At 40.8% G+C, this 20,155-nt stretch overlaps 1 protein-coding gene across 1 annotated transcript in view; it reads right to left on the bottom strand.

The window, feature by feature from the left end:
* FSHR (follicle stimulating hormone receptor) overlaps positions 1–20,155 on the bottom strand; it is a gene marked incomplete at both ends in the record, with an annotated part of 135,087 nt that overhangs the window by 54,382 nt on the left and 60,550 nt on the right. The window contains one exon of the mRNA XM_080684826.1: positions 18,508–18,579. Coding sequence (XP_080540952.1) covers positions 18,508–18,579 — 72 coding nt within the window. The remainder of the gene's footprint in view (positions 1–18,507; positions 18,580–20,155) is intronic.

The following is a 20,155-nucleotide window of genomic DNA, read 5'->3' as shown; positions in this document are numbered from 1 at the left end:
TAATGAGTTTGCCGACCACTGGACTAAGGAAACATCAAAGAAGCAGCCTAGGCCCCAGGTGGGAACAGTCACCTGCAAGTAGTAGTAACACCGGGCTGGTGACACATGATGCTGTTGGTTGAGAAGTCACACTATCACTGGGTACAGTAACCTCAAGCCACGAAATTAATGGAAAGATCATCCCTAAACTGGAGAATATGAAAACGCTCTACTGCAGCAAATGAGAAGCTGTCTGTTAGGATGTTTCTATACCCAGAGCGTGGGACTCTCGCTGAACATACCTCATACCTCCTAAGATAGGCTGAGGGAAAATGTTGCAAATCATACAAGGAAATACCACACCAGAGAGAATATTTATACCTTAATGACTGGGGGTTAAAATAAGACTACAGGAGATTTAAAAATAAGTATTTTTTCAAATGCTCAAAGAGATAAAGGAAGATATAGGAATCATAAGATAAAACAGAAAAGTGTGAAAAGGAACAAATTTATAAAAAAATTCATGGAAAATGCTGATATAATTTGCAGTCAAGGTAATTAAACAATTAATGAATTGAAAAAATGATAAGGTAACTATAAAATGAGTAGAACATGTAACTTCTGGAAGAGTAGAGAAGAAGAAAGGGAGACTAAAGAAAACGTAATGGTGACATTTCAGGCATTCATGGGAAAGGTTTTACTATGGCATGTTTATGTGTGTACTTATATGTGTATGTGCTGAGTGCCAAATGTCTTCTGACAGATCACAAGTTTATTTCCGTAAGGCCCTGGTGTATTTCCTAAATGTAAGTCTAAAGCAAAGTTTTAACACATGCATAGACCAGAGTGGCATTGCCCCAGGTCATTGTGGTGTAGCAAGTACAGTGTACCTGCTGCTGCAGCCAGCAGGTTCTTTATCTCCGAGAAAGCCGGCTGCAGGTGCCTCTGGGGGCTTTTTACACACTTGTTTCCTGGTCAGTTTTAAAGGAGCCCAATGTCTCATTTTTCTTGTGTTGCCAGGCTTGGATTCCAGAGACTGGATGTCTTTAACATTGATTTCCCTCTAACAATATTCAAGACTCTTTGACAATAAAGATAACGAATTCACAGAACCTCTCAGAGAAGCCCCTGTCTCACAGGGCTTCCCAGACTCAGCCTCCTGGGAGGATTCAGAGGAACACGAAAAGGAAAGTGATGCTCTACTCTCTCGCTTTCTTTCCAAGACTAACGAAGAGTGTACCTTCGTCATGTCATACAAGTGTCTCCGCAGTGATTTTTTTCAGCACTCTACAAGGCTTTTGGGTTGAACTAGAGGAGACATGTTCCTTGGAGACTCTTTCTTTTCCCCAAATGATACCTGATTCTTTATGTTTATCATTTTCCTGAATTAGGGATTCTTGCCCTTGTCTTTTAACACTTCAATAGCTACCAGTTTTCATTAAAACATCGTTTCAGCATGCAGTTATATGAAATAATTAGAATACAAAAGAGCAATAGGGTGGTGAAGACCTGGGGGTAGGGGCTGGGCGGAGGTGGGTAAAGGGGGAAATTGGGAGACATCTGTAATACTGTCAACAATAAAAACAAAGAGCATGCATAATATAATCTCATTTTGATTTCTTAAAACCGTTTATCAGCAGAAAAAGAATTGTGAAAGGCTGTTCACCAAAATGTTAGCGGCGGATATCTCATTGTGGAATTATATAAAACCATCATTTTTTTAAAAGCTTTCTGCCTTGTTTGTTTTTCCTACAGCAAGCATGTATTGCTTTTATAGTCATAAAAATTCCTATCTTAATTACGAAAAACAGAACCAAACCCATTTCCGTCAGGGACAGTATTCCTGGCTCCACCGTGTGGGTGAGCTGCTAGGTTGTTACAGGAAGGCAGACAGTACTGTGCCAGTACACGGTGCCCTGAGAAACAATATTCGCCGTGGTTTAGGGAGCTACTTAAAAAACAGAGTTGTTGTTTACTTTGTGTTTCCTATTCAAGTGCAGTTGGGTTTATTTGAGGAATAGGCCCAGGGAAGTGCTGCAGAGGTGGGCATGGGGATGGTATGGCTTGGTTGTCCAAAGTGGAATTTGAGAGTCTTGTAGACTATTGTACCTCAGACCAGGGAGCGCGTCTTCTTGGAAGAGGCTCTCCTGATCCCTTACCCTGCTCTCATTGTTCTCCCCATCACTACTCAGAACTTGCCATCTTACTCTTTCTATTAGGTACTTGATCTTTTTCAAAAGATTAAGAATCTAAAATCCACGAGGGCAAGGATCTCTGTCTGATTTGGTCACTATTGTCTCTCCAGTGTCTAGTGTACAGTAGGTGCTCAGTAAATGTATGCCGAAGGAGGAAATGCATGTTACATGTTTATGTGTATACGGAGAGAGGCATGGGGAATAGTGTGAGTGGAAATGAGAAGGCAAGAAAGGGGAGAGCATGGATGTGGGCCCATGAGGAGCCAGATCTGGGTAGCAAAAGGGTCCTTGTAAATGAATAGCAGCAAACAATGTTGGATGGTTGAGCTGGGGAGAAATGATAATAAAGAGACTTGAAGATAAGAGAGGAGAGAATCAAAATAAGGAGTGAGCACACTCAGGGGATGTGCTGAAAGCAATGGCATCATGTCAGGGCTCAAGCATTGATATAGGGGGGAATAGTCTCTCACCCTGATTAAAAGAAAAGTGGACACTGATACAAAATTCGGAATAGAAATGAGTGCGATGGTTTCTTTCATTGTCTGTCTGTGATAATATTACCTGAGTCAAACATTCAGGGTTTAAAGGCTATGCCTTGGGAATCATTTCAAATTCAAGCCACCTGACAATGCAAGATAGCTATACTCGTGCAGAAACAGAACATTTAAGGAGATACAGACTTTTTTTCTTTAGGCTTCTCTGAAATTCTAATTAAATGAAACTGAGCTGTGCCTCCTGCTTAGCTCTAATTTTTTCATACAGTGCATTTGAGAGCCCCCCTCCCCCATGCATATGTATTGGAGCATTTTGATGGGGCTCATTTGTGATGAGCATGGGTAGAAATGGAATTCACTCAGTATAAAATGTTTACATACTACAGTGAGCACGCCTTGGCTGTTTCTGAAAAAGGGAGAGCACACTTTTTTGCTTAGTCCAGCTTCTCAGGGTGACATGTCACAGAGCTCCGTTGGCCATGCAGAAAATCTAACTTACACGAGCAAACAGAATTGCAATTAGGGTGGGCAGAACTGAGACCCTCTCTTTCCAGAACTGTGCATATCTCTTATTAAGAATTATTTTGGTCCTAGTGTTAACTTTGATTGCTGAACCTGGAGGATTAAAAATATATTTCTGGGTTATTCTAAGGAAGATTCAAAATAGGGTTGCTGGGAAACCTTGGAATGCAATTTACTAGAGTTGATAGTGAGTCTGGTCTGAGGAGTTTCCTTGAGATCCTTCCTGAGGACCTTTCTGAGATCCTTTCCTTGTTATCTCCTTGACACCCTTGCCTGAAGGGAAGGCGATAGGGTCTTCCAGCCTCAGACAGAGCTTCCTTCCTGTGTGTCATTATGGGACATTTACTTTTAAGAAGTAAAGAGGAAGAATACACTGGAGAAACGGTGCCGTGATAATGGCTTAACAGGACTTTCACCATCCTCCCTCCATATACATAGCAATTCATTTTGGAAGTATTCCAGGGATGTAGGCAAGGCAAGTGCACATTCTTCATCTCATATTTTATACTTTAGAGTCTGGAGCTGGTGCTTTTGAAACTTGACCTTCCCAAATTTTGCCCAGTGGCCTAATTCTGGGGTATTTAGCCTATGACTTAAAGGTGACCATCTACCTCTGTGTTTAAGAATTCTTTGAAGTGAGAATCAGACCAGATTTGATGTTGATGGGGGAATGAGATTTTTAAATGCCAAAGATGGGATGATAGAATGATAGTGGAGAGATACCGCAACCTGTAAAAAGGATTGTCAGAGAGTGTGGTAAGTCTCACTAGGGGCCAGGGGCAATCTGGCAAGGGTGGGAGTTGAAATTCCAATGGCCTTGATTAAGGGCCGAAAAATTCACTGCCATCAACATTTTCTCCTCTATATAGGATGGGCACAGAATCCACACATGCTTGTCACTGTATCTTTTGAAGTCCTTCAAAGGACATCGTTTTGCTTTTAATCATACATTAGTGAATGTTGGAACAGCGATTTCCCTTTTTTTATGGCTTTCAATATGACATATTAAGCTCTAAAGAGCCAAATGTATCTCTAAGTTTGGCATGCCGAGACTCCAGTGACAGGAGCCAGGAGCGCAAATGGATTAGGACCAAAGGGAGAGAGATGATGGGGAAGGACCAAGGTAGTGGAATATTTAGTTCAGTCAAATCCTGCCATTTGCATTGTTTAAGGATTGCCAAGAGGCAGAGGCCAGCTATAGTGTTGTGTCACCCGTAAACTCACTGAGTAGACATAGCTTATTTTTTTTTATCCTGACATCGACAACACTTTATGGAAAAAAAAAAAAAGGTGGCATATAGGAGATCTTAGAGCATTTTAAAAAGCATACTAACACCTCATATTTCTATGACGGAGAAAACTAAGCATTCACTTGACTTTCTCTAGAAGTCAGGAAAACACTATTGTTGTTCATTGGGAGAAGAATCTGTCCCTTTATGATATCAGTCCTACCTGGGTTTGGGGGGACACTGAGGAATTTTATTGTGCTCAGGAAGGAAAAACACCACCTTGTACTAAGAGATCTGGTTGCACCAGCCTATCCCAGGCATGGTCTGCCATTTTTACTGTGCTTCTGACTCAATATGGTCACGGCATGTGTTTATTATTTACTCAGTGAATGAAATCTATGAAAGCAGAGAAATTTGGCAGTTTGGGCCCTGAAATGAATTTTGCATGTGCCCTGATTTGACTGTGTAATTAGGTTGAGGTAAGTGGACATACGTAAATCTCCCATTTCCTTTGGTTCTTCATAAGCCCGGTCTAAGGGACATCTATTCCATGGAGAGAGCTGACCTCCTAAACAAGAGTTCCCCCAAATCAATGACACTAAGCCAACTTATATGTAATTTGATTCTGCCTATGTACACAGGTCAATATACTATCAGGACAGTGATGGACAAGCTCCTAGCATCTTACCTATAGAATCATGGGTGGGACATTAAAAGAGTCAATACCCAGGTGAATTCAGGTAGTTATCCTAGAGCATGGAGCCTTTCTTTCTACTATCATTTGATCTTTCAGAGCTTAGTGGAAGCCCTAGGTGCCTAATGTGATGGAAGGACAAGGGCTGTGGGAACCTGGGTACCTCTTTAGGAAGACCTCAGATTCTCATTATGACTTTGCTTCTGTTTCATTAATAACTGTCACTCAGAACACTTTTCCCTCTCCCCTTTGCAAAACCTTCTGTGCTCCACACTGATCAAACTCCCACCTCTTTGGCTGCTTTCCACACCCCGAGCTCTGGACAGCAATATTTAGAGGTTTCTTATGTTCTGATTTGTGTTCTCTGTTTCACACAAATTCCTCTTATTTCTATAACAACATTACAAACTTCTTGGGGGTTACATCCAAATCCCATATTTTCTTTCAGCTCCTAGTATGCAAGACCAAAAGATGAATGATAGATCGATAAAAGCAGCTAATGAACTTCTCATAAGAATGAACCTGAGAGTTTGCGATGTGTTGTTCTTTCTGATTATCTAGGTGTAAGCCATGGGGGAGATTCACACTTCTAGTTGGTGAGGAGCACCTATTCTGTTTATTACCATTCCCTCCAGGAACCCTCTCACCCTCCTACCTTCCCTCATTCATTTTATACACCACACTTAAAATTGGAGGCATAACCTTGTTCAAGAATGTGCAAAACAGGAACTCGGTAATGAACTCTTGTTGCTGCTATAAACTTGATGGATGGCTTGGGGAGGAAGAGCATTAAACGGCAATCTCAGTCCAGTGATTAGCTCTGTGGCATTCCTCCTTTGAAGCTCATGCAGAGCAGCATAGCTTTCATTCCGCTCTAGGTTTCCAGTGAACTTCATTGGGTGTGCCAGGAATGCTTCTGGATCTTGGCCGGAGGAGGAAGGAGCCAAGAAGGTCTTTCTGTTTCCAGCATTTCCACTTCCCCCAACCCACCTAACTCACAAACCTAGTTGTGCTTGATCTGGATAAAACCTTATGTGCTTCCCTCTGACCTTTGCCCACCTCAAACTGCCAGGACATAAATGCACACATGTAGTCTCCACATTTTGCCTTTGATACAGAAATCCTGGCACAAGAAGGAGTGCTCAGGCTCAATTTGCCCAGATGAACCATACACCGGGTTAGCTCTTGAAATAGTTGCATATGAATTGCATTTTCCATGTCTGGCTGTATTTCCAGAGCACCAACAGAGGGGCTTTAAGGACCTGAGACAATACTTTCATAGTGACTAATTATACTAAAAACTGAGGACTATTTTAATAATAGAATGTGATCTGACAATGAGAAATAGAGTGAGAACACCTTTTCCCATTATCATGTGGTTATAACAATGGGGCACCAGTTTATGCATTTGTCCTGTGCTTTTCTCTAATTGTTTCAATGGGTTTATCAACAACTACTTTGGGACAGGGAGTGTGAGCCATTTATCTCAGATCCTTCACTACACAGCCTCTTACACAGGAACAGTATTTTTTAGATTTTGTCACTCCTTATGGACCATGGACTAGCAGTGTTGGTCGCACCTAGGAACTGGTTAGCATTGCAGAATCTCAGGTTCCACTCAGATTTCCCCAGACTCTCTTTATTAGATAGCTGCCCACATGGCTTGTATGCACATGAAGATTTGAGATGCCATGATGGAGGAGACACTTAGCAGGAATTCATAAAGTGCTCATTGCATTTAACCAAAAGAAAAATTCTCTCTTGCAAAGATGAAATTCTGTGTCTTGACTAAGAAGTTCTGGATGAATGTACATGTTACTCGAATGTTAATTCCAAGGGGAGACAGAAGTAGGCAAAAACATGAAAATAAGCCAATAAATATGGTTGACTTAGAAAGGAAATTTCCATTAAAAATGATGTTTTGATAAGATAGTTTGGACCAATTTTTAGTAGTAGACACACCCTTTCGGAGCATTTCCTCTTAGGGATGGAAAAGGCCAGTTTTGGATTTTCACTGCTTGAATCAGACATTCATCCACTTCCTGGACATCAAGATTTAGTAGGAAGTATGAGAAATGCTGAGCAAAAACACCTGCATGTGAAGTTACATACTTGTTGGAAATATTTGTTGCTTTTTCTTCTGATTTGGATAGTCTGTGACTAATCTGTACTGATGCAACTGTAAGACTTTGAAGGTGTAACTTCTCTTTAATAAGTGAGTGGCAGTACTGCAAAAAGCAAAGCGCTACATGGAGAACATGCATGGGATGTAGCATCAGAGGAATCCCACCTCCATGACTTCCTAGATGTTGATCTTGACCACTTACCCAACTTCTCTGAACTTCATGTCCTCACCTGTGAGATGAGCACAGATACCTGCCCCAGCTGCCACTGAAGGATTGGTGAGCTAATAGGTACAGGAGGCATTTTGAAATCATAAAATAGGAAACCAATGCAAAGATACTCATACTACTGTTACTACTACAAATAAAATGGACGATAACTTTGTAAATTTGTATTTCTGTGTGTCCTACTTCTCTCCATTAGAGAGCAATATTAGCACCCACCTATGTTATATATTATCTGAATCTGCATGCTACATTCAGAGATATTACAGAATAATAGATTACTGTGTGCTCACTGGAGTCAGAATGCCTGGGTTTAAATCCTGGTTTCATCACTTAGGTACGTGATGTTGGGCAAGTCATACAATCTGTATGGTTTCAATGCCCTCACCGTAAAATCAGGATGATAAGATTATGATAATTAAATAAGGTAAAGCATGTAAAGTGGCTTATCTCAGTTTCTGGAAAATAATCACTCAATAAATGACAGCTGTGATTGTTATTATTCACCAACATGGGAACTCCTTTAGAGCAAGACCATGTATCTTTATCATTATTGCCCAGAACATCTAGTGATAATATTCGAGGCACATACGCTTCCTCAAGTCATTCCCTTACCTAATTAACCCATATTTTGTGGCTCAAGGAGAATTTGTGGAATTATTGACTGATGGATGGATTCTGCTTCTCTGAGTTTTCTTGGTCTGTCTTGGAGCTGCTCACAAATAGAACAGAACAAACACAACAGCACATACACTAGTAAGAAGGAGGTGTCCCTGGCTTGAGAAAGCTCATTAACTCTACAAGCCTCATCCTCACAGGTGTTCAGGGAGTGATGGAAGTCACAATCATTTACTCTGTTAACCCTGATAAATCATTTGATGGATTCGCCCATGTCATCTATCAGCCTGCACTTGTCTTGAGTACTTGACTGAAGTCTATAAATCTGCTCCCTTTAAAAAGCCCCAACAGGCAATCTCTGATTTGGCCTCGTTTTCTTGAAGTTAGTGTGGAACTTCTCCTTATAGGATTTTTTGCTTTATTATGGAACTTGCTGCTGACCTAAGCCAACCATCCTTCCCCCCCCCCCCAAAGCAAATGTCTGCTTTACTAAATGAAAAGTCACATCTTAAGTGTCTTACTTGATTGGACTGAGAAGTTTTATGTACATATAAAGAGAAACAGGGAAGGTAAAATATAAAGGAAGGTTTAAGGGGCACATTTTAAATAATTACATGAAGACTGACACCTCAATTTTTAACATTCAGGGGGGAAAAAAGCACCACCTGAGTTCTCCACCTGGTCAGTCAGATGGAGAGGGAGCCTGTCCTCAGTAGATGGGAACTCAAAGGCACTGATGTCAGTGCGATTACGGGAAGCTCATCTTCCTCCAATTTCAGTTTGTGTACACATGGAATTTGCAGGCCAAACAAGTAAGTCCAAGCCAGATATGGTTTTTCATGCACTAAAGCAAATCTCCTTAAGCACATGTGCCACATTAACTGAAATCCCGCCAGAAGCGATTCAGTCTTTGAAATTGTCATTCCCCACTTCGTGTCTTTTTCCAAAGGCAAATTGTATTGGAGGAGCCAATTCATGAACTCCTTAGAATTTAATGCCAACACATTCTTCAGATGCTGGTATTTTTACTGGGAAAGAAGAATGAAGAAGATTTTTTAAAATGTTGAGAGCCTGATTTGAAGAAGACTTCTGAACGGTTGGGAAAGGACCCAAGCTGACAGACCCATGAACTCTGCCCACCATCCCTCTTCCAGTGTGCTCAGCCCTGTGTGGTGCTTCGGAGGGACATGAGGAGAGAGAAAGGCAAGGGCAGTAGTCAGTGTGTGGTTGAGCTGAGACACCATGAAGGGGAAGCAGAACAAATGTGCTCTTTTTATATTCATACCTTGTTTTTATATGCACTTTTAACTTTTTGAAGCGCGCTCACATCCAACTGCAAATTACATGTTTATGAAGCACTTGGCATCAACAATTGCTATCTCTGTGCCCAGATTATTTCAGAATCTCAGGCCCACTGGGGTTGTTAACTTCCACTTTATCCATTTAGGCTCCTCTGGCATTGGTCCCTCACTCTTATGCTTTTCCTCTCTGCCTGTTTAACTTCTGGAATGGTCTGAACTATAAAAACACATCTCTGGTCATTTGATTTCCACGCAACCTGACCAGGTTGGATCTGAGCACCGTAAGAGAAGTTTATGAAGTGTAAGATTCAGGTAGTTTATTTGTTAGGGGCTGGGCAGGCAAGTGGGTCCATATTCTATTTGTGCCTTTTACTGTTTAAAGCATCTTATTAAGTCATAAACGACCCAGATGGATGTGGTCATGATGGGCATTGGCTAAATGAGGAAATAAAAATGAATAGTTTGTGCATCGATTGGAGCTTGCTTTTAGATTGCATCTTTTTTATTTTAATGCCATTCTATTAAAACACACACACACACACACACACACACACACACACACACACACACACACGTCTCCAGGGCAGAGCCAGAAGGCTATTTTTAACTTGAGTATTTTGCTGCCTTAATTGTATCTTCTCTGAGTAGACAAAAACATTGAGTTACTGGCAGAGAGGGGAAAAAAAGGCCAGTTCATATTCTGGTATATCTGTGAGCCCCAACAAACATATGAAGGTCTCTCCCACAGCTTGCCTTGTCAAGAAAGGTTGGAAGGGTAAGCATGGCTGAAGCAGAAGTCTTAAAAGGAGTGGTTGCGAGGCTGTTGATTAGAAAATGGAAGATTGTATTTGATGGCAATCCAGAAAAGCCTTGTCTGAGTAATCTGTCAAGTCTTGCCTCCTGGAAGCCTTAGCTGCTGAATGAAAGGCACTAAGCAGAGATTACCAGGACCATGAATGCCTTGGAGCATCAAGTGGCCAAGAAGGTAGAGAGTCTTACAGATGGAACATGTAAATGAGGTCGGATCTATGCTTTCCTCATCAAGTGATCGTCTACAATATGTACATCTTTATTGCTATAAGCTTGCTAGTTCACAGTGTGTGCTATGGACTCAATATTTGCTTCCCCCCTCCCAATTTATATGTTGAAGCCCTAATTTTTAATGTGATGTTTGGAGGTGGGGACTTTGAGAAGTAATAGGACGAGGTTATGGGAGTAGAACTGTCATGATGAGATTGGTGCCCATATAAGGGGATAAAGAGACCAGAGCTCTCTCTCATCCATGTGGGGATATAGCAAGAAGGCAGTTGTCTATAAGCCAAGGTGTGGTTCTCACCAGAACCTGACCATGCTGGCATTCTGGTCTTGGACTTCTAGTCTCCAGAAATGTAAAATGTAAATGTCTGCTATGTGAGCCACCCAGTCTGGTATTTCAGTATAGCAGCTGGAGCAGAATAAGACATTGGAGCTCTTACTTGTATTTTTCCTGTAATCCTGTCTAGCAAAGGAAATCAGGCACTATCTTTATGGATAAAGCATAAGGGATTGAGATGTGGAGAGTTATAAAGAATATAGTGTTGGAAGCATCCATAACATAACTAGAATTCAAGAATCTGTTTTCCCTATCAGACTCACCCTCCCCTACCCATCACACAAAAAGAAATCAAAGCAGAAACAAACAAGCAAAAACCCAAGCATAAAAATACACACCTAATACATTATTCTCTTTTTGAGCTAGGTAGCTATTAGATATTGTAAAGTTTATTTTAAGGACCCACATAGAAACAGTTGAAAATAGGAGACTTAATGGAAACACTAAAACCACATCAACCCAAAATGTGACAAGAAAACAGCTTCTTGTGTTTTTGGTGAAGCAATAAATACAATAAAACGACTTATTTTCAGAATATTTATGGAGAACAGAAATGAGGTAAGGACTTTCACTTCTAGACACTAACTCATGTTTGTTTGACTTGAGTCAATAATGACAACTTAATTGGCCAAATTCTTACATTTCCCAACTGCTGACTAAGTTAATTTGCAACTTAAAACAGGCATCTCAGTTTGCAAACCCTTGGACTAAAGCCAGTCTGATCCCAAGCTTTACCCAGAAATGAGCTGGCACACTGGAACTTGAAAGCAAAAATGTAAATCAGATCATTCACGTGGTTGTTCAAAATAACCCATTTAATTTCTGTCATTAACTATGATATTTGAGCATGCCCCATGGCCATGTGCTCCATGGCCATACCCCAGCTTCTTCTTTGGCCTTATCTCCTACCACCCTCCCCTTTTTTAATTCTCCAACCACATCATATAGACACACTGCATATGTTCATGAATGTTCTTTCTGTGAGGTGGATTCAGACTTAAACATCATCCATCTCAGTAGCTTTAACTCAGATGTATGTTAGAATCATTGAGGCAGCTTTAAAAAATGATCAATACTTGGCCCCACCTTAGACAAACGGAATTTAAAAATCCCTGGAAAAGGTAGGCCTGTGGTTTATTTTAAAAGCTACCTACGGGATTTTAAAGTGCAACCTGAGATGAGAACCACGGAACCTTGTTATCCTTTTGATACCCAGGGACTTGAATCCCCTCTTCCCACTCAGAATCTAACTGTCCTAACACTGGCCCCCAGTTTTTTTACTAGGAGCCTGTAGAATCATCAGCCTCTCCCTCTTGCTTTGTTATTCCAGGAAGTAGGTCTCTAAGTTCCTTTCCTCATTAATTCTCAGTCATAGAAGGCCGGAGTAGAAATGTATCTACACCTACATTATCTAACAGGAGGTGCTCAAGGAGGCAAAGTGGATTGGAACCCACAATTTCTAGCACTGTCAGCATTATGGTTTTAGTTACCTGGTTTATTTCCTTTCCTTTTATCTGTGCTGAATGAGGTCCACAGACTGAGAATTTGGAGGATCCTCAACGTTTTTAGTGTGCTTGCAACAGTTCTCACCCAATAAATCTTTCTTTATAAGTCCCTCGTTAACTTTTCTTTCCCCTGTGATTTGGGAGTAGAGGCTGGAGTGTCAGACTAGTATTCTCATTTTTATATGCAAGTAAATCACTTGATTATATTTTTTGTCCTTATGTTATCATGAATATTTCAAATGAATTTTATATGGTTCATATTTATGGTTTGGGAGCTATTTCACATTTTGGCTCATTGCGGTCTCATCTGCATATACGTATCTTAGCTGATGTTGATTGGTCTCATTTACATATTCATCATGCTCCTATTTTCAAAGATATTTTGTTATATACTGGCTTTTCTTCCCTCTCCAGTGTTATAATAGCATGGAAGATATGTTTTTAAATTGCTCTCATTTCCATACATAATTTTCCTGGTTACCATAAATCACCACATTGTCACCTAGTCCCCCCACCCTATTCAGTGTAATCTTCACACTTTATACCAAGCTGACATAAGGCTCCGAAGTAATTAAAGTCAATGTAAACAGTTTACGGTGCACTTTGCAAAGCCACTTCACATTGCAGAGTTTAATGATTTCCTTTTCCCCCAGCTGGCCCCAAAGCAGTGAAGAGGTTTGAGATAGTGATGCTGATGAAAGCTAAGGTGTGAACAGTGATCATTTCATTTCTGATGGTGACACTCCTGCCCCAGTTCTACCAAGAAGACTCCTTTCCCTTTTGAATTCAGGCAGAGGGGAGTGGGTTAAGCTGGGTTATTGAAAGAAGGAGAATCATCAGCATGGGCTGGGGCAGAATCATTGGATTCTTTCAATCATTCTAACAGGCGGAAGAGGGAAGAGTCAAATTTTTATCAAATCCCCATCCACCCTGCCCATAGAGACCTTTCTCTTCTGGATGAGAACAGGACTAGTTTTCTTTAGATCAGGCGTCCTCAAACTACGGCCCGCGGGCCATATGCGGCCAACCGAGGACATTTATCTGGCCCGCTGGGTGCCGCTGCCTGTCCTGCTTAGCAGCCGACTCATCCAGGGCCCGCAGTGCGCATAGGAATTTGTTCATAGTTTTTTTTTTTTAAACTATAGTCCGGCTCTCCAACGGTCTGAGGGACAGTGAACTGGCCCCCTGTTTAAAAAGTTTGAGGACCCCTGCTAGATCTTAGTTGTTTGCCCAATTACTGGCACCTACTCTCCACTATTTCTCCAGCAATGACATCAGTTTTTGTCTGTGGGTCTCCCTCCCTGACTCCAAGTCCATGTGGTTGGGGTAGATGCATTCAATTCTAAGAATGGAGCCTGTTTACCCAGGCCACGGCCAATTGGAGTATCACATTTCCTTAGCCGCTGTGTTTGGTCCAGGTATGGTTATGTGATATAAGCAAGTCATACCAATCTACAGAATTTTTGGGATAGAGCAAGAAAAGGTCAGCTCTGTCTTTCTGAATAGAACCCAAGATGGGAAGGCAGGACTGGGACTGCCTATATTGCCACTAGTGGTGGGGCTGGTGACTGAAATTAACATAATGGAAGGAGACCTGAGAGAGGAAAAGAGGCCAACTCCTAAGGACACTGAACATGAATAGGGATGTTTCTGAAGCCATTCTTCTTCTCTGACCGTCAAGTTAAATGAGCCATTAAATTCCCTTTTTTCTCCCTTAAGCCTGTTTGAGGTTTATTTTCTTTTCCTCTCACAACAAAAGGAATTCTAACAAATGCAAAGTTTGTGCCACTTGTTCTGCACATATTAGCTTGTACATTTTTTGTCCTGGGTTATATTTAAACTCTAGCTTTGTAAATGTATTGAATCTAGATCATAGTAGATTCTCAGCCAGTGTTCAAATGCCTCTAAATTTCTACATTATTTATCATTGTTATTCATACTATTTAGTATTTTCTTTTAACATCTGGATATTTTGTCTCTCCAACTAATTATATTTGTTTATTCATTTTTTTTATTCATGCACTTATCAGTTATTTATTGTATTTAATCTGTGTGAGGCACCATGGATCCACTATCAAGTGAAAGCAAAAATGTCCTTGTGCTCATGGACTCTTTAGTCTAATAGGGGAGTTAGAAATTAATTAAATTATCACCTAAATATGTATAAAATTGCTAAAATGATAGCCAGCACATAAAGACCAGTGGTGCTATGAGTGTATGGTATGAGTTATCCTCATTGGGAGGTCAGGGAGGGCTTTCCTGGGCAAGTGACTCTGGTGTGGGGATCTGAAGGATGGGAGGAGCCAACTAACTTCAGACACTCCAGTCAGAGGGAATAGACTGTGCCAAGCAAGGGCCTTGGTTGGAAGCACAACATAGTACATTTTATGAACTAGGAAGGGGCTAGTAGAGCAAAGGAGAGAATGGGAGAGGTCCAGTTTCTTCCCTTCCCTTCCCTTCCCTTCCCTTCCCTTCCCTTCCCTTCCCTTCCCTTCCCTTCCCTTCCCTTCCTTTCCCTTCCCTTCCCTTCCCTTCCCTTCCCTTCCCTCCCCTCCCCTCCCCTCCCCTCCCCTTTTCTTTCTTTCTTTCTTTCTTTCTTTCTTTCTTTCTTTCTTTCTTTCTTTCTTTCTTTCTTTCTTTCTTTCTTTTCAGTGATAAGAGCAGTAGTAAGGCATGGAGGGAAAGTGTGTGTGTGTGTGTGGGGGGGTGGGCAGGTGTGGAAGGTGACATGATTCGATATGAATTCAGAAAATATCACTCTGCTTGCTTTGTAGAGAATGGATTGGCTGAGAGGAGAGCATGCTGATGGAAGCTGGAGAAGGCAATAAGTAGATAAGAGTTATAGCAAGGAGTTAAAAGCAATAGGACTTGTACTTTAATACAAAATTAAGAACAATCAAGGGATCTGGAAAAACTTGTAAATTCTGAATATAATCCAATAAATATGCTATTAATACTCTGAACATGAGATTGTGATTTGGAAACACTGAAGAGTTCTGGAAAGACAGGACAAAAGAGTAACATTTGAACTGGAACCTGGAGGACAAGCAAGATTTCTGTTTCAATTTTAAGTGGAATTTTAGGCAGAGGAACAGCATCTACATAAGCCCAATGTGAAAGTATATTTCCTTCCTTCCTTCCTTCCTTCCTTCCTTCCTTCCTTCCTTCCTTCCTTCCTTCCTTCCTTCCTTCCTTCCTCCCTCCCTCTCTCCCTCCCTCCCTCCCTCCACCTGCTACTATTTTTTAATCCCTCTACGTGCCAGGCATTGTCCAAAGAAGCAGCCATCACATTCTAAATAGGTAATATTATTTCTGGTAATGAAAATGTTTGGGAAATGGCCCATTTTCCTACCTGGTGAAAGTGTGTGATACAATGCATGTGCTGGGGACTTACGACTAAATCCATAGCAATAAGGGTCCCTTCCAGTTTCTTCTGCAAGTGAGTTTGAGCCATGCAGGTCTGGCTGCAGAGTGGTGGGGAGATTGAAGCTGGGATCTAATGGCAGCATGAGTGAGAGGAGGGCATTCTGGGGATGATTTTGTGGGGGAGTCAATAGGACTCCAGGAGCACCTGGATATGAGGGACAGAGGGGCCTGAGTCAAGGAAGACAGAATTTCCTTGCTTAGGAGTCTGGGCAGATGGTGATGTTATTCTCTGGGCTGCATGGGAAGATGAGAAATTTAAGAATAGAGATAATGTGCACATACTGAATTTGAGGCACTTGCAGTTCACTTAGGTGTGGATATTTTGGAGGCTTTCCATTTCAAAACAAAAATTACGGTCTCAGAAGAGAGGTGGGGGTTAAAGATGAAGGTTAAGGTGCCATGATAGTATGGCATTCTTTGATGAATAATGATTTAGGGATCTGACTATAAAAAAAGAAAACTGGCCAAAAATGGATCCCCAGAATATCTGAACTTTGAGGAACAAGAAAGATGGAGAGATGGCTTATGGAATAGTCTGAGAAGGTAAGAGGGCAGGCAGAAGGGTGTGATGTCACTGAAATTAAAAGGGAGAAGAGCATTAAGAATGGCATGAATGGTCAGTAAAATCTATTTCTGCGAATGTAAGTTAAGTACCAGGAAGACAAAGTAGAAGTAATTAGATCAGCCAGTTCTGGTATTGTTAGGGACTTTACTAGAATAATAGAGTTAGGTAATCGGTCGCCACCTTGCCCGTGGGCAGCCTATGGAGTGATTGAAAGGGAAGAAGAGGGAGGCAGTGAATACAGGTGCTTTTTCTAAAGAGTGGTAGTGATGGGAGGAGAGGGGAAGGTAGCAGGGAGGGAAGGCAGAATTTATACAGAAAGCTCCCCCCAGCCCTGCTTCTTTTAAATAAGGGTAGGTGAACCTTGGCCACACATTGAAAATCAATGAAAGGAATTTTATGATTTGTGGAGAGGGTGATATTGGAGAGGAAGCCAATGTTTATTAAGTTCAGGAAACTGGTTAAAACTGAAGGAAAAAGAAAAACACAGGGGACAGCTCTGGAAAGGAGATGAGAACTCATAGAAAAGGGGAGACAATGAATGAAGGTGAGCAGAGATGGAAAGGCACAGTCTGTTCAGAGTTCAATTCAGTGCCAGTCTCTCTACTAGGTAGTGTTTTTGAAGCCTTAAGACATGAAAGGTGTTGGAAAAAATAAGATCACTATAATTTTAATTTTTGTGTACTCACTGTGCTAGCGCAGGATGATTAATAAAGACATGAGGCAGAGATGGACAAGCTTCAAGGAGGTTGAGGAGTTTCTGAGCTAGCTGCCCTGTCTCTGAAATCATTGCTGTGTCAGCTCAGCTCAGCTCAACCATTTAGATCACCACAGAGAGGTCTCGTCTGAGGCTGAACTTCCAATTAGCGGTCAGTCACATTGCTGATTGAGTTTTATTAAGGCGGATTATTTGTGATGTCTGATATTCCTGTATTTTAGTATAATTTTGATGCAATTATGGGGCAATCATCTGTTCTATGTTAATTTCTGGCAGGGCAATAGGTAATCCATCAGGAACACACCTTGAGCCAAAAGCTCTCCAAATCTATTGCTTTCCTGTTTCCTTTGGTGAGCTCTGCTCAGATGAGTGCCCCGCCTCCCAATTCCTGTGAGTGTTGAATGTCTTCAAGAAGGTAAATCCACTGGGCTCTCATCCACCTGGAGGTTGCTCGCACTGAGAAATTAGAGAGCACATAAACCAGCTGCCCCCTTTAGAACGCATCCTTTAGCGCCCAGGTGAGGAAATCAAGGCCCTGACAGATACAGTGACTTAACTGAGGTCACACAGTGAGTTTGTATTAAAACTAACACCCAATCCCAGGATTCTGACCACTCCCCTCTAAGCAGGTGGTTTAATAATAACTACCTGCTTTGTGTTTCTTTCATTCATGGGCGTCTTTCTCTTTTCCTCAAACCTCAGTAAATATTCTTCTTAAAGGGGTGATGGGGTGAGAGAAAGAACGGCTTCAAGAAGGAGAAACACATGTAACCTGGAGGGTTGCTTTCATTCCCTTTGTATGATCTGTTTATTTGTTGCTGTGTTTATTGGCACTTAAGTCCTGAAATCTGGCTGCCACTGCTGTGAAGAATACATTTTTCCCGGCCCTAAAGGCCTGGGAGACGGAATTAAGAGCCTTCAAAGGGAGAGTGGGTTACCTAAAATATGGGAGAATTTGTTCTGCTTTTTATTGCTGTTCGCCATTTTGAGAAAATCCTATTTGGGACAATCCCTACATAAACTAACCCAATAAGAAGTGAATGTTTGCATTAATGAAGGAGTTTTCTCTTTTCAAAGGAAACCTCCCTCAGTGCCGTAAACTTTCCCAGTATTTTTAAATGTTTATGTATCAACTACCACTTGTCAGCATGGCTTTGTAACAGGAAGCCTAGCTCTAAAGCACAAATGTTAGGCGCTGCTGTCAATTAAATATTAGTCAGAAATGATAGAAGGTTTCCCTGAAGACGAGTGATGTCAGCAGAGAAAACAGGCTTTGGTTTGCAAAAATTGCACTCACAAGTACTTTGGGAACAACACCTTATAGAAGAAAGCAGTGAGAATTCTTGGATTGCTTGTGTTCATCTCAATGCCCCACTCTGAAAGATTCCACATTACTGTTTGGGAACTGTGATGCAGAAATAAAATGGGAGGCAGTACGGAGAGTTTTCTGGCTTCTAAGCATAGGGTATCCCACGAGATGTGATCTGAGGCTGCTGCCCATAGCCCGATTCAGGCCTTCATACATGGTATTGTCAGGTACATACATTTTCTCCAGGTCCCCAAATCCAGAAAATGCTCCTTTTGGGATGACTCGAAGCTTGGTGAGGACAAACCTCCTGAAAAGAGAGTGGACATAAAAATATCACAGCCTATCCAGTCATAAATAAGTGCCTAATGTATTATTATCAGCTAACAGCAAACATGTACTAAGGGTTTGCCGTTTAATGATGGTTGAAATTGCTTTTACATGGTCTCTCTTCATTTTCACCACAAAGCAGTGAAGCAGTGATGCAGGCACTATTGTTACCCCCATTTTGCATAAAAGGAAACTGAGGTTTAGGGAGGTTAAAAAAGTTGTCCAGGGTCACACAGCTCATGGTAGAGCTGGATATGAACCTTGCTTGTCACCACTATTCCATATTGCCTACTGTAGCCCTTCCTCTACTCCAACCCTCAATACCTCTTCACTTTTTGTCATTCGTAGCTGACCTTTCAAAGAGACAATGAACCCAATAGTAGCAGGCATATTTTAAGAATTTTCATTGCCTGTACCTGTATTAAGTGTTTAAAACTTAATATAATTAAATCCTTTCTGAAGATGGAAAGTCTTGATTTCCATTTCCTGAAAGGCTATAAACTAGATAACTTGAAGATATTTCCACTAAAAAAGCCTAGATTTTTTATATAACATATAAAAAATATTGTTCTAAATGCATAGCTGAACTTGCAAGAATATATGAGAAATCTCCAGGGGTCCAACTGAAAACCTGAGCAATGAATACAAACCAGAATACTAAGAGGGTAAACTCAAGCCAAAGTGTGGGGAAGGGCAGTTTTTCTGGACTTTTTAGCCAAAGGATTTGTGTTTTGATGGAAAACTGGTACATGAGATGAAACATGGAAGAGGGATGCAAAGATCCTTTTCTTTCCTCTGTCTGTGCCTTCTCTCTCTCTTTCTCTCATGCATTTTAGAAAGAAAGGTACAGAAAATGGGTGATAATTTTCAATGAAATATAATCTGGAAATTTTTCATAATTTATAAAAAACATAAATCCTCAGATTCTGAAATCTCAACAAAGCCCAGGACAGGAACAAAAATAAATCTACTGCCAGATATCTATTAGTTAAAACTGTAGACAATAAAAATATTTTAAATGCAAACAGAGAGAAAAAGATATATTATCATCAAATTAAAATTAGAAAACTTGTAAACATATCTTCAGAATTACTAGAGAAAATAATTGCCAATTTAGAGTACTATATCACAAAATGTTTATTTCCAAATGTGATGCTAAAGACACATTTAGACAAATTTAATTATCCACTAACCACAGAGTTTTAGCAAAAGAATTCCTTTATTAATACCAGTAAGAAAATTTAATTCAGTGGGAAGAACAAAAAGCAAGAAGGAATGCTGAACAAAGAAATTAGTGCTCCTTATTGAATAGGTGGGTTTTCATAATCATTGGAAAACTTACCCACTTAATAAGAAATACTAACAGGATATTGACTAAGAACTAAGTCACAAACAAATTGGTATCAAACAAATTTTCTTTGACAATGATGCAATTAAATTACTTTGAAATCAACAAGGAAATATAATTAACTCCACCCCCACCCCAAAACATGTACACCCAACAGGAAAGCTTAAACCAAAACGAAATAAACATCCTTTTAAATGATATGGGTCGA

Source organism: Plecotus auritus, assembly GCF_963455305.1.
Source record: "Plecotus auritus genome assembly, chromosome: 8".
Taxonomy (NCBI): domain Eukaryota; kingdom Metazoa; phylum Chordata; class Mammalia; order Chiroptera; family Vespertilionidae; genus Plecotus; species Plecotus auritus.
Note: the sequence above shows the minus strand (reverse complement) of the source record. Positions and strands in the feature narration are given on the sequence as shown.